Source organism: Podarcis muralis, chromosome 5, assembly GCF_964188315.1.
Source record: "Podarcis muralis chromosome 5, rPodMur119.hap1.1, whole genome shotgun sequence".
In the NCBI taxonomy this organism is placed as follows: domain Eukaryota; kingdom Metazoa; phylum Chordata; class Lepidosauria; order Squamata; family Lacertidae; genus Podarcis; species Podarcis muralis.
This window is the reverse complement of record NC_135659.1, coordinates 32,353,027-32,368,095: the sequence shown is the minus strand read 5'-3', so window position 1 is coordinate 32,368,095 and position 15,069 is coordinate 32,353,027. Positions and strand designations below refer to the sequence as shown.

Genomic DNA, 15,069 nt, shown 5'->3' with positions numbered 1-15,069 from the left:
CAACTCATTAGATAACAGAGGAACATGTTTAGCGTCCTCATCAAGCAAGGTTCCAAAAATATTATAAAGGTGTCTTCTTGTCAAGCTCTAGAAGAACGTCTAATCAGCAGATGCAAAAAGTGTTATGAGATTGCGGCAAGCTGTATGTGCAGAAGAGATTAAACTGGGGATATATTCCTTTATATTATTGGTGAAAGCATTTGCTTGGGCCTCTTTTTTTTAACTCCACATCTATCCTGGATCTTCAGAGGAAAAAGCAAACAAGCACTGTATTTTGAATATAAAACTTGTTTAATTAATTAAGTGTATATACATTTCGGTAGAGCATATATTTTCAAAAAATAATAAAAAGCAAATAAATAAAAACAGATGAACCAAGACAGAGTGATATCATTCAGCTTTCATAAACCTTGACATTTTACATCTGGTGCTTTGTCAGAGCCAAACCAGAAGTGACACCATTCATGCAGTTAACAACTATGCAATGAGTTGTCTAAAGGTAAACAGAAATTTGATGTGTGTCGGCCTGGACCACAGAGAGCTGAAAAGGAATAAAGCCCTACCCATGTCGCAGATCTAAACTGGACCTACCAATTTATAAGTTATGTGAACACTGTCCTGTCAACTTTGGCCCTCAGATAAGAGGCAGGAAGGCGAAGAGCAGAAAACATGAACCACTGCTGCTTGCAATAATACCATTCCCATTTCAATGCAACTTTCATATCCAGATGCAGTACACCTTTGATGACCAGATGGTGGCAACAAACATCAAGTGATGGCTGCTTCCATTATCCCCAACTTCTCTGAGCTTCTCTGAGGGTCAAACTACATGGCATGCTTGATGTGTTGGGATCAAAACACACAGAAGGTACGATTATCTCTTCTTCCCAACTGCAACCTCCTAAAATTGCCTCTCCAAAGTGGTGATGAGTCTTTATAAAAAAGAAGAAAAGGAAGTAACCTTTGATGCCAATAAGAGCTTCTCTTCTCTTTCTTCTTTTCTTTTCCTCTTCTCTTCTCTAGGCCTCTTGGCGTAATATTGTTTTAAAAGCTTTTTCATGTTTTACTGTTTGCCTGTTGTTGAACGGCACCCTGATGTTTCATGAGATGGAAGTAGATAAATAAAACAGGGTGTGTGACGGGGTGGTTTTCAGAAGGATCGCAGCTGAGCAGCAAAGGGATAACCCTCCCCTCCCTGCACACTGCAATCCAGTAACAATGGGGGACATGGCTGTAACTAATCTAAGAAAGACAAAGAGACAGCTGCATGTGGTGCAGTAAGTGCATCACGCAGTTTGACCCTGAGGCACTTGGCAGGTCACTGATGGAAGCAGAAAACTGGACAACACTGACTACGTTTCCATCCCAGCTTTCATCTGAACCTCTCAGAGCCCTATGAGGCAGGGACGTCAAGAGAGAGTTTCATGCCCAAGACTACCAAACAGGGATCTGAAGAAGGCTTTCCTATGCCCTACTGATTCACTTAGACACAGGGTGAACTCTCTAAAAAGTCAGTGACAGAAATACAAACCCAACTCATGTCCATGTCCACAATGGCAAACAGTTGGAGAATTTCACTTTCAGCAGGTCTTCCACTGCAGTTCTAAAATATGAAGTTACTTACCCTTGGTCCAGCTCCCCCAATAGGTCCAGCAGGTCCTTCTTCTCCCTGAAATAAAAACAGGTTAGCCATTCCTCTCCATTCTTGAATGCTGTGTTTATTTTAAGCACATGGTGTACTATTCTCTTAAACACCCAAAGGGGTCTGTGTGCAGTTAAACATGAAAGAGTTAAAAATAATAATTAATAACCAGCAGTCAGAGATCTAGAAACAGAATGGATGGAAGCCTGTGGCCTTCCAATTGTTGTTGGACTACAACTCCCATTATTCCCAGCCAGAGTGGCCGATTGTTAGGGTTGATGGAAGTTGTAGTCAAACAACATTTAGAAGGCAATAGGTTCTCCATCTCTATCTCACCCACCATCTAGAATTCACATACCAAGTATTTGATTGGCTGTATTTTCTGGAATCCCCAAGGTAAACAGATATTCATTAAACCCTATGTTGATGCTACTTATACCTATGTTTCTGATGGTCACAATGTTAAGATATCTCCACTGTCTCCACAGTAAGTGAAATATCTTTTAACGTTAATATCTCTTAAAACTAACCTTACAAAGAAAAAAAATGTATGCACTCAACAACTTCATTCAATTTATTTAGGCATCCAGATCATTCTTCTTCAGAATGTGAAACTTAATTCTTCAGTATATCTGCAAGCTGCCAGATTCAGCTCATTTAAACAGTGCATAGGAATCAAAAGAAATAAATAGCACAGCGATGTGCAACCATTTCTATTCAACACCTGCCAAAACAGAAGGTCGATATCTTTGCAAACAAAAGCAACCACGTTAGTGAAAATGGAGTCCAATTTCAAGGAAAAAATGGTGTGAAATTAAGGGAACAATGTAGCTTTCATACCTCAACACCTTTGGGGCCTGGTGGTCCTGGAGGTCCTCTGTCACCTAGAAATCCCTAAGTAACACACACACAAAATATTTAGATTAATGAATGAGTATGTTAGTCTAGACCAGTGTTTCCCAACCGGTGTTCCGCGGCACACGAGTGTGCCGTGAGACATCGGCTGGTGTGCCGCGAGATGCCTGGAGGGAGGCGGGCGAGTCGGGCGGCGAGAGGCGGGGCGGCGGCGGCGAGGAGCCGCTCGGCGCGCAAAGCGAGGGAGGCTGGAGCCAAGAGCAGCGGCGAGCAGGAGGCGCTTGGTGGGAGATTCAGCCGAGCCCGAGCTGCGTGCGCTCCCGAACCTCTGGGCGGAGAAGAGCGTGCGTGTGTCCGGCTTAGCGACGGATCCTCTCACCCGGCGCAGCAGAAGACAACCCTCGGGGCGGAGCTCCTGCCACAGGCCTCCCGCCTTCTTCCCCACGCGGGGCAGAATAAGTGGAAACCGGCGGACGCAGCGGGTTTCTCAGCCGCTGCCCGGGTTGCCCCTCTCTCCTACAGAGCCGCATCCATCCCAGCCCCTCCTGTCATCTCAACCTGCCCGTCTAATTTACATACCATCATATCCTCCTTTCTTATTGATTCACTTAGATTTAGTCTTACATTTCTCGCTTTGTCTCCGTAGACTGCGCGGAGGGAGAGCCAGAGAGAGGCATCGCTCCTGCGCGGCGGGAGAGGGAGCAGCCGGAGCGATGCCCCAAACGAGCTGAATTCCGAGCGAGGGACTGAGGGGGGAGGGAAAAAACTTCACTTTCGTGCGTCCCTCCCGGCGTGACGCTGCGCGCTGACGTCACGGGGCGGGGCTTTAATGGTGGTGTGCCGCGAGATTTTTTTTCAGTAAACAGGTGTGCCGTTGCCCAAAAAAGTTTGGGAAACACTGGTCTAGACAACCTAGAAAGAGTGATGCTATAAAAGCTAAGACACTTCACTCTATTTTATTCTTTTAAGTGTTTCCTTAGGAAGCACACTTGTGACCATTTGAATTTCTTAGTAAAACTACAATATGTATACAATTATCTGCATATGCATTTCAGTTGCGCAGAACATGGAAGCTTACAATGGGAAACTAACTGGTTATAGCGAGGGAAAGCTGATAACCATTTCCTGCTAATGGCACTGATCTGAATGAATCCATATTTTCCTATTTTAGGTGAGAAAGAAACTGGGGAAAGGAGTTTCGGACACAACATAGCTCCATGGTAAGGGTCTCCAACAGTTTTGCTGTAACAATCAAATTGATAACTCCACAAGACTGCAGTATCAATTCACTAACAGACTGGAATGAGAGGAGTACATTGCACAATTTATTTAAAGTTGGCCTTACTCAACCATAACTCATCCATAAACTATCCAGTTGTGTGTCTGATTTAAGAATCATAAAATAGCCTTTGCTATATATTCTGTATGCATTCAGTTATTAAAACACTACTTAAATAATACACAAACAACCCACCCTCTAGGGTTACCCACCACCAGAGAAACCCTGTTCCATGTTGTTTTCTCCAAGCAACTGCTCTGAGCATAAGTCCTGATCAAAAGGAGACAAGTCCAGAGATGCAGAGATGCAAGAGACAGCTACCTCTAGACCTGGATAATTACGCTGCATTTGTGCATTGCAAACTGCTGAATGATCCAGTAATACTTGCCAGAGACATAGAAGTACTGCTACAGCAGAAACGTATAGGGATGAGGCAAGGCTGGAGCAGTTAATCATACAGAGACACAAGGAGAAACCTCTTTTGATGCATTAGAAATAACTGAGTTAGATGCCTGATCTCACCAAACGTAGATATGTGGCATGTCTGCCAGCCCCAGCTTTGGCTGACAGGAAGCAGGAAAGCCCTGAGCACTGAATTGTGCAAAAATGCAAATCTCCTCCTCCTCCAGGGATGGGTACTTGCAGGTGCCTTACTTAATTAATGTTCTTCTTATAACATATCAGTTCTCTCAGAGTAGACCAGTGTGCCCCTGTGTACAATTTGGAAACTGCTGTTTTATATAATCCAGCACCGCAATATAGCATAGCCAATAATGTGACTACTTAAGGGGAAATTGTTATATTGTTCTAGGATACTTCAGGGTAGAAAACAAGGGTTGAGGAACAAGTTCAGCGCTGTGAGGATGTTTGGATCTAGTGAAGCACTACTGCTTGTACAGTAAATGGCAACAGCTTTGCCATTTCATATTACACCATGACCAAGCTGTAGATGGAGGCCAGATGTTTAGCTTGGCCACTTTCACCACTGTTCTGCATGGCTACCCTAATATTCAGGGATATATTCAGAGGTAAGTCCCACCCTCACACATTTCTGATTGGGTTCAGGTGCTACAAAACTGCTCAAATAATTACACGCACAACTATAACTGTACTAAGTTACTACTCAGTAAGTGGTCGACTGCATTCACCACAGGACAAGTCTACTTTAAAACCACTAACAGTAATTACTACAACCAGTTTTTCATGTGATTTTTCAGTATGGTAACTGGCTTACAACCTCCTTCATCAAGCCACATTTCCAAAAATTTCTCACAATAGGAAATCGTGTGATTTCAAGAAGCGTTTATGAGGCTAGAACTGAATTCAACCAATCATTAGCTCGCCACATTGCTTGCTCCCTTGTGCAAAGTAGGTTGTGTGAACCAATCAAAACTCAGGAATGTTCACTGAGAAACACAACGATGGCATGAGCTGGCCCGTCTAGTTCTGTATTGTCTACCTTGATTGGCAGAGGCTCTCCAGAGTTTCAGACAGAGAACATCCCCATCCCTACATGGAAATGCCACAGATTGAACCAGAGTCCTTCTGCATGCAAAGCAGCTGCTCTGCCACTGAGACACAGTCCTTCTCTTCATAGGCAGGGCTATTATCTAGGAACAACAACCACTGTTATAACAGCTGTGAAAATTCTGATCCTAAACTGCCTTGCACCTATACTCAATCATAAAAAAGGCTTCAGGAGTAAACCCTGAGGAATCCATACTCACTTCCTTGCAGAGAAAAGGCTAAGGAGTAAACCCTACATGAATCCCGAGTCGAGTCCCTAAGATAGCTTGATGGCGTCTCCTTCTGGCAACTCCTGCAGCCAATTTGGTGCAAAATGTATTGCTCTACTTTGCTTTGGACCACATCAGCTAGGCCCAGAGGGAGGGCTTATTGTCTGGGCAGCACAAGACTTCCAGACACACCCAGGCTTGTGCCCCAGAGAGGTCTATTCAGTGTTGCTAACACAGCCAAAACAAAAGGGGATGCAGCAGTCACAAGTTACCAGTCTCTGCAGCCCACAGTGCTGTGCTTCTCCAGCAGTGTGAACTTCTCCCCCGGAGGCGCCCTCAACTGTCTGTTGAGACAGATGGGTGCCAGCATATACCGGTACTTCTTTTTCTAATTGAACACATCTCCAGTTTCCAGCCTAGTGGAGTTTGGCTGCCCTGCCTCTGTTGCCACTTCATCCTTTCTCCTTGGAACCACTCTCAAGCCAAGCTTCCACTCTTCCTGGTCTTGGACTATGTTTTATCCTGCTGACCCAGCTAAACCACCTGTCTAGTGGATTACCAGTTTATTCCTCTTGGACCAAATGATCCTGCAAACATACATTAAACCCAATCATGCAAGGTGTAGGTAAAAGGATAAACAGATCCTCAGGTCCTACCTGACCCTTTGAGTTAATGAATGGCATTGCCAATGAGATCTGCTAGACTGTGGTTTGTACAATGCAGCCTCTGCTTCTACATTCAGCATAATTTTAAAATAATTTCTGAATGGCTTGAAGAGGGCCAGAAATGGCACATACCGGATCCAAAATTCTTGGAAAGGGCCAAAGAACACATTCAAACATTGACGTTGTACCGGGGAAATATAAATATTACTAAACGGCTGTTGGTTTTCTTTCCCGCATGCCTGTCAACGAACACGATATACTTTTCACTATTAATTAATTAATGTGATGCAGATGGGCAGCAACTTTCTTTGCTACTGCGGATCTTTAGACATGACTTATCCAGTTTGCAAAAAGTGTTTCCAGACACTATCAGGATAATTAACTGAAGTTTCCATTCCTTACAGGAGTTTCAACTAAAAAAAGAAAGTGAAGGTCTTTCAGAGATTTATCAAACATGCCAGGAAAGAATCTAGAGAGTCTACAAAGAGTCATATATACTTCACATTGCTATGTAACTTCCCCATTAGCTTTCTCTTACAGGATTAGTGAAGTTCTTAATATCATGTAAGCAGTCCAAACAAAACACCAGAAAGTAATGGAAAGAAGCTACCAGCTATTTCCATTTTACAGCATGCGTGGCAGTTAATTCTCAAATAAGTGCGCTGAAAGACATAAATGAATTAAATAATTAAAGGTTCCCGTGAGCCACGGATGAAAGGCCCTGCTCTGATTATCTGAATGTATACTTGATATAGGCTTGCTCCCTTCTAAATCCAACTCTGCTAGAAGGTAGATACCACTGTATTGGGCATACTTGGATCATTCAATCATAAAATTACATATCTCCAGAGGGGGCTGCATGTTGCATCATTGGCCTGAGTCAGTGCTCTGGATCTGACCATTTTCAATCAGGAGGCATGTCCTAAACGACCTCAGTCCAGTATACCTGAAGGAGCGTCTCCACCCCCATCGTTCTGCCTGGACACTGAGGTTCAACGCCGAGGGCCTTCTGGCGGTTCCCTCGCTGTGAGAAGCCAAGTTACAGGGAACCAGGCAGAGAGCCTTCTAAGTAGTGACACCTGCCCTGTGGAACGCCCTCCCACCAGATGTCAAAGAGAAAAACAACTACCAGAATTTTAGAAGACATCTGAAGGCAGCCCTGTTTAGGGAAGCTTTTAAAATTTAATAGACTATTGTATTTTAATATTCTGTTGGAAGCCGCCCAGAGTGGCTGGGGAAACCCAGCCAGATGGGCGGGGTATAAATAATAAATTATATTATTATTATTATTATGTCCAGATTGCTGACATGTAGAAACCTGAGTGGCAGCCTCCTCTGAGGAAAAGCGGTTCTTACTCTAACAATGCACTTTTTGGGTGGAAAAGAAAAGCATCTTTCCAGGTTTACATTGGAAATAAGACAGCCTTGCCTTTCAGCAGCTTGTGCAAAGCGCAGTGACAATGCATGCAGTGGGCACAGCCATGGAGTTGCCCTCCCAACACTGCTTTACGGGACAGGAGTAGGATGGCAGCAAGGTCGGGGACATACAATTGCACCAGTAGGACTAACAATCTGCTACTGCTGTTGGCACAGCTACGTGGCCCCAAGCTCACCATGGCCTTGCCCATTCTGGTCCAGGTTGGCCACAGAGATGCCAACATCAGAAAAGGTGCTCTGGTGCTCTGCCCCATCACAAACTCTGATTTTGGGTGTATGGAAGGGCTTCAGAAGCTGAGCCAAGTTATTGTGCAGGTTCATATGGGAATAGACAATTTGTAGTCCATTAATCATATCAATATGAGCCGATTAATTGATTTATCAGTCTATTAAATTTGCATAAATCTCCAGACAGGGGGGGAAAACATTCTCTCTTTGTTCTGAGGGTTGCATCATCCAAGTCCAAACTAGCTGTGATGAGGATGCAGCTAAAGTTGCACATACTTTGATCCTTAGACGACACATTGCCACTTTTAGTACACATAGGGCGAAATGCCTCTTCGAAGATAGCATTTGCTACCTGCAGGGTTTTTTAAGTATAGTAATTAATATTAATTATCAAAAAAATCACTTGAGATAAAATCTGCTTAAATCTGTTAATTGTGGAGGCACCTTTATATTCAAAATGTTTTTAATTGATTCATCTAACCAATTAGGATCCTTACGTCAGCTGCTCTTGTGATGGAGAGGCCAAAGATATCATCAGCAAACACAACTCAAGGGAAAGCACACATACCAAAAATCAACCACCAATAGGTTCTTCTAAAACTAATGAAATGAAAATACTTCCAACGATGTTTGGATGTTGATCACATCCAAAGGTCAAAAGAAAAATGTTGTTTACAAGCTGAACTGTATGTTCAGATCATGGTCCATAATTATACAATTCAAATATACCAGGGAATTACATTTGTTGATTACTGTAGGGATTTGGAAAAAGAAATAGAAAAAATAATAACGAACCAGCCAGTCTAGTGTTTGCAGACAGTATGAAACGTGGATATCTTAAACTAGTGTTAACACAAAAGTTCTGTAATGCTTTCTTGGCAGCTAGCATACATTTAACTTCTGTGGAAGCATAAAAACAGAAGAATGAGGAAAAGAGAGGCTTAGCAAAGCTTTCTTCCAAAAATAAAAGAGAGAGGGAACTCCTCAAAACCGCAGTCAGCACAAAGCAGCTGGGAGAGCTAAAGCTGAACATTTCCAGTGTCATGTAGGCCTCGACTCTTGGTCTTATAGACTGTGTAAAAGCTTTTCCATTTTGTCTAACGCTCATCTCAAATGTAAGACACCAATTTTCTCTGATTAGAGATGGCTGTTTGAGCTCTCCATGCACGAGAGCCAAAAAAATCTATTGAGACCATAAAGTCTCTTCGTAAAAGTTATTATTATAGCAAACAACATTTGAAGTTTCCAACTAACTAATCAGCATTTTGGCAGGGATCTGAGTGAATAGCAATAAACTAGAGCAGTGAGGGTTGTGACAGTATATTTTACTAGGGAGAAATGTGAACATACTTCCCGATCGCAGATATTTGTACCCAAATAAATGGCTGAAATGTTGACATAACATCAACATTAATATCAACATGTGTCATTGGACTTGGACAATGATTGCAATCAAAGTTGTTGCTACAGGAGAGATGCTTTTTCTAGGTCTCAGGCTTGGGAGAAAGTCATAGTCCACACAAGGTGTATTTAGAGTTGATAGCCGTTCTAGCAGAATCTTGGGACGTAGTCATACAAAAATTTCAACCAATGGTGACCATGTTTTAAAGCAGCATCTGCCAACTTCTAAACAAGTCATAAGGGCCAGCCTGTTGGAACAGGCCAATGACCCATCTAGTCCAGCATCTTGTTCTCACAGTGGCCAACTAGATGCCTGTGGGAAACCTGCAAGCAAGACCTCAGCACAAGAGCAGCACTCTTCTCTCCAGCAAATGGTATTCAGAAGCATACAGCTGCAAATCATGGAGGCAGACCATAGCTGTCATAAGTAATAGCCACTGATAGTCTTCTTCTCCATGGATTTTGTCTAAACCTCTTTTAAAGCCATTCAAGTTGATGGACATCACTGCCTTCTGTGGGAGCAAGCTCCATAGTTTAACTATGCACTGCATGAAGAAGTCCCTTTTTTAAAATCTGTCATGAAATCTTCCAACATTCAACTTTATTGGATATCAATGAGCTTTAGTGAAAAGTAAAAAAAGTCCCAAATGCTGCAACCTTCCCTCATGGATTGAGTCACTCCAACCTCTTAATCATTTGGGTTGCCCTTTTCTGAATCTTCTCCAGCTCTACAGTATCAGTTTGAACATGAAGTGACAAGAACTCCACACAGTATTCCAAATGCAGTCACACCAATAGCTTTGCCTAACAGCATTATGATATTGGCAGTTTTATTTTTGATTCCTTTCCTAATGATCCCCAGCATGAAATTTGCATTTTTCCACAGCTGCTGCACACTAAGTCGACATCTTCATTGAGCTGTCCACTTTGACCCCAAAGTCTTGTTCCTGGTAAGTGACCACCAGTTCAGACCCCATTAGCATATATGTGAAGTTAATAAATTTTTGCTCCAACATACATCACTACACACTTGTTTATACTGAACTGCATTTGCCATTTGACCGCCCACTCAGTTTGGAGTGGTCCTTTTGGATCTCTTCACAATCTCTTTTTGTCTGAATGATCCTGAACAATTTAGTATGATGAACAAATGTAGCCATGTCACTGCTCATCCCTAACTCTAGATCGTTAAAAAATACAGGCCACAGCACTGGTCTTTGGGGTACTCCACTTTCTTCCATCCTTCCATTCAGAGAACTGTCCATTTACAGTATTCCTACGGTTTGCTTCCTGCTACTTAAGTAATTCCTGATCCACAAGAGGACCTGTCCTCTTACTACATGGCTGCTAAGCTTACTCAGGTGTCTTTGGTGAGGTACCTGAAACTCCAAGTACACTATGTCAACCAGATCACCTCTCTATATGCTTGCTGAAGACCTCTCATGGGTTTGTGAGACAGGACTGGCCCTTGCATAATCCATGCTGACTCTGTTTCAGCAAAGCTTGTTCTTCACCATAACCTAGGTGGTCATATGCATGCTGACACCATACATTCAGTTCGTCTTTGGGCATTTGATTGCAATCACTTGAAAATTCTAAGTCCCTGTGAGGCAGCTTCAGAGAGTACCCTCAAAATTCAGTGGACTCTGTGCCACTGGACCCTCCCAACTGACCTTTATCAAGATACAACTAGCATTACCTTGGTTTCCCTATCCACACTGGATCCAGTGTTCCAGAAGCCTATCCAAGAAGAAGCAGGAAGAAGCTGCTGAGAACAAGGCGTTTTGTCACCTGAACCCAACTCTGTCACAGTTCTGATAGCGCTGTCTGTTTATGATTCAATGTGTTAGTCATTCAGCCACAAAGCAAGGATACTAGACCATGGCTGGGGAAACCACGTTCTTGCCCTTGTTCCAGACAGCCTGTTTTAATTAGAGTCCAAAATTATTGGTAACAGTGGATTAGGAAATGCTAATAGCTGCATCAGAGAATTTAGGATTCAGGCTTATAGCTCCCTTGCACAATCATCTTATAGCTGTCTTCATCATCCATGAATGATGAAAAGATCTAGCCCTGCCTATGACTAGGTAGCCAAAGACTCACAGTCTCAGTTGTAAGCTGAACATTAACCATGACTAGAACAGCATCACAAAGTCTATGGAGTCTCCCTTCTGGCTTCAGGGATCCCTTGATAAGGGAAGTGTGAAAACAAATGAGGCAGGATCTGTTCCTACAAACTCCTGCCTATTTTTTTTACCCTTGCTTCCTTCATACATCCAACTGGAAGGATCCAACAGCTGTGCCTATTTTTCTTCCATTTTCTTCTCCTACTGTGCTTTTGAGAGAGAACTATACAATTGAATTTTAAAGAGCAGCAAGTTTACCTACGTCAAGATCTAAAAGATTTCTCACAGACCGACCTCTGAATAAAAGTTATTTGAAGCAAATGGATAGTGACTTCAAAGTAAAAAAAAAAAAGTTTCACTTTTTCTAAGCAAGGAATACTGATATTATCCTTCACTCGGAAAGAACTTACAACAGTACTTCACATATGCTTACCTTTGGGCCTTCAGGGCCATTCAAACCAGGAACACCAATATCCCCTGGAAAACCCTAGAAATCAAGAAATAAATAACGCTTTTATTCTGCTTATTCAGTTCTAAAATCCAACAGGTCTATGGAGAAAATGTTGGTGTGGGTGATGCATTTGAGAAAGACTTTACTAATTTCACATTTTCTAGATCAAGTTAATATAATAATTTATTATAGTATTTATTTATCTGATGATAACTTAATTTATATCAAACCATTCACTCTTAGACATAAATACCTAAGAAATGTAAAAGTCACCCTGCAAATCTTTTCACATTCTGTTTCCCAGCCCATATTGTAATGGTTTCTTCTATTTTGCCACAAGAGAGAAACCAACCTACCTCAAAAGACTCAAAACGATGTTAAGCACTTAACTGCTCTGCCACATTATGTGAGCCATATGAAAAGCTATTGAAAATAACAATTTCAGAAATGAAAATATTCATTCAAAGAATTTGTAGATTTTGCATTTTTAGTAGTTTGTAAATTTCTGTGGCAGGTTAAAGGTAAAGGGACCCCTGACCATTAGGTCCAGTCGTAGCCGACTCTGGGGTTGCGGCGCTCATCTCGCTTTATTGGCCAAGGGAGCCAGCGTACAGCTTCCAGGTCATGTGGCCAGCATGACTAAGCCACTTCTGGCGAACCAGAGCAGTGCACGGAAACGCCATTTACCTTCCCGCCGGAGCGGTACCTATTTATCTACTTGCACTTTGACGTGCTTTCGAACTGCTAAGTTGGCAGGAGCAGGGACCGAACAACAGGAGCTCACCCTGTCGCGGGGATTCAAACCGCCAACCTTCTGATCAGCAAGTCCTAGACTCTGTGGTTTAACCCACAGCGCCATGCACGTCCCCTGTGGAGGTTAGCCACAAGTATAAGGAAGGAACTACTTTGAGGAACAAAGTTATCTCCAATGCTATTTTTCTAGAAAAAGAGGTGCCAGAACTCACCATAAACACCCCTCTTGTTCTCTGAAAATGGCAATGACGCCAACCTGAGAGGTGCCGGAACTGAGTTCTGGCGAGTTCCGACTGAAAAAAAGGCCCTGGTTATCTCCACCCTTTCCTTTTTTGTTCACAAGCTACCTCAAGTTCATCATCAACTATCTTCCTCTGCAAAACCAACAGCTCTGTTATAGAAAACATGGGATGCCTCCTTCGACCTTGGGTGAGACCACTGGTGTTCTATAGGTCAGCAGCAGTGACTGGCAACAAACGTTTCAGATGGATATTTTTCTTTGTTCTACTTGGATTGAAGCTAGGAACTTCTGCAGGCAAATCATGTGCCCTGTTACTTTAGTAAAAGGTGACAGATTTATACATTCTGAAGCAAAACCAAGAGGATGTGCTCTAATACAGTGCTATGGCCATTTTGTATAAATACAAAATATCTCAACATTCTAGGAGTTCCAAACCACAGAAGAATCCGTGAAATTTCAGAATGGTAACGCAACTGCTTTGTGTCTAAACAAACATCAGCTAATTTCCCCATTAACTAAATAAAGCTTCACACACACACAGCCTAAAAACCATTATTTGAAATAATCCAAAGAGCTGTTTAGGCTCACATGTTAGCCTAGCTGAGTGTTTGCTTTTCTTTGAACAGCAGGCCTCTTATGTCATAACAAGATGCTTTAAAAACTTCCCTCAGTTTTAAAAGTGGTTCGTACTGTGGCATTTAAAAGGACAGAGGAAGGTACTGTTTGAGGAAAAACAAATCTAAAGCCTCCAAGTATATGTGTATAATTGTTATAATCCTAATTTCACACTTCAGTCACTGCTTTTCTGCAAGTCAACATTAAAATATTCCATTAATGTACATGTCATTAATTTTACTAGAGCTGCTCTGCAAAAGAAAATCTTCAGGTGTTCTGAATGTCAAACACAAAAGTTAAGCGAAGCTAGCACATTTCTGTTGGAAATATGAAAGCCCCGGAACACGTCGTGTTTCTTATGACCAGGTCTGGAATTAATGAAAAGTTCATACAGTGGTACCTCGGGTTAAGAACTTAATTCATTCCGGAGGTCTGTTCTTAACCTGAAACTGTTCTTAAGCTGAAGCACCACTTTAGCTAATGGGGCCTCCCACTGCTGCCGAGCCGCTGGAGCACGATTTCTGTTCTCATCCTGAAGCAAAGTTCTTAACCCGAGGTACTATTTCTGGGTTAGCGGAGTCTGTAACCTGAAGCGTATGTAACCCGAGGTACCACTGTATATCCAATAATGGTTCATATATTCAAAATCCCCCATGCTATGCAGTTCTGTCACTGTAGCTGCATGGAGGAAATAATATACAGTGGTATATTATCACGCACGTTCGCAACCCGCAGCGTTCGCAACCCGCAGCACTGCATCTGCACATGACGCGATTTGGCGCTTCTGCGCATGTGCGTGACATCATTTTGTGCTTCTGCACATGCGCAGAAAACCGGAAGTAACCCGTTCCGGTACTTCCAGGTTCGGCGCAGTCCACAGCCTGAAAATGCGCAACCCGCAGAGTTCGCAACCTGAGGTATGACTGTATAGTGGCCAGATGTCTCTTATTTTAAGAGTATGTGTCTAATTTCAGATAACTGCTCCATAGTTCCCTTGGTGTCTCTTGTGATTGGAATTTCCACCTGGCAACCCTGAAATAACAAGCCTTGCTTTGGAAATATAGGTCGAAGCACCTTAATTAATTAAATTACTCTTGGCCAAAGGCACTTGAGAATCAAGAGATTCAAAGCACTCTCATGTTGCAGGAAATTATGCAGAAACACTGATAGCTAACTACCAGCTGTTATGAGGTTGGGGTTTTTTTTAATGTAAGTAATAGTAAACAGAAGTTATTGGAAACCCCAGTGCTTACAGCATTGTCTGCAGAACCTCAAAACGTCACAGTTTGAGATGAAACATGGCTTGAAAGTAGACTTTTGGGAGCACGATCAGGGATTCGTGCATTAAGAAACTTGCATTTTGCTGCCACCAAAGCATGATTCAAATCAAACGTGCCCCTTTTCCTTTGTAATTCCCAAGCTCTGTGCACAAAACATATGGCAGTCGACTCCCATATGGCTGACCGTCCTGAAAAAAATTAAGTGCGCAATTTCAGATCAAAACAATTTATGGATACAATGAAGTATCTATTGAAAGAAATGACTTATGTTTTCTTTACTCCAGATGCAGTCTGGAGTAAAGCCCCTTGAGGAAACAATAAATCCTGCTTTGAAAGAAGTTTGTGGGATGCAATGCAGGG

The 15,069-nt window shown here is 42.5% G+C and overlaps 1 protein-coding gene across 2 annotated transcripts in view; it reads right to left on the bottom strand.

The window, feature by feature from the left end:
* Window positions 1-15,069, bottom strand: part of COL24A1 (collagen type XXIV alpha 1 chain) — a 165,058-nt gene that overhangs the window by 81,665 nt on the left and 68,324 nt on the right. For both annotated transcript variants that reach the window (XM_028732889.2, XM_077928502.1), the window contains exons 20-22: window positions 11,803-11,856; window positions 2,483-2,536; window positions 1,625-1,669 (exon numbers count right to left, since the gene is read on the bottom strand). In XM_028732889.2, the coding sequence (XP_028588722.2) occupies window positions 1,625-1,669; window positions 2,483-2,536; window positions 11,803-11,856 (153 nt within the window). The remainder of the gene's footprint in view (window positions 1-1,624; window positions 1,670-2,482; window positions 2,537-11,802; window positions 11,857-15,069) is intronic.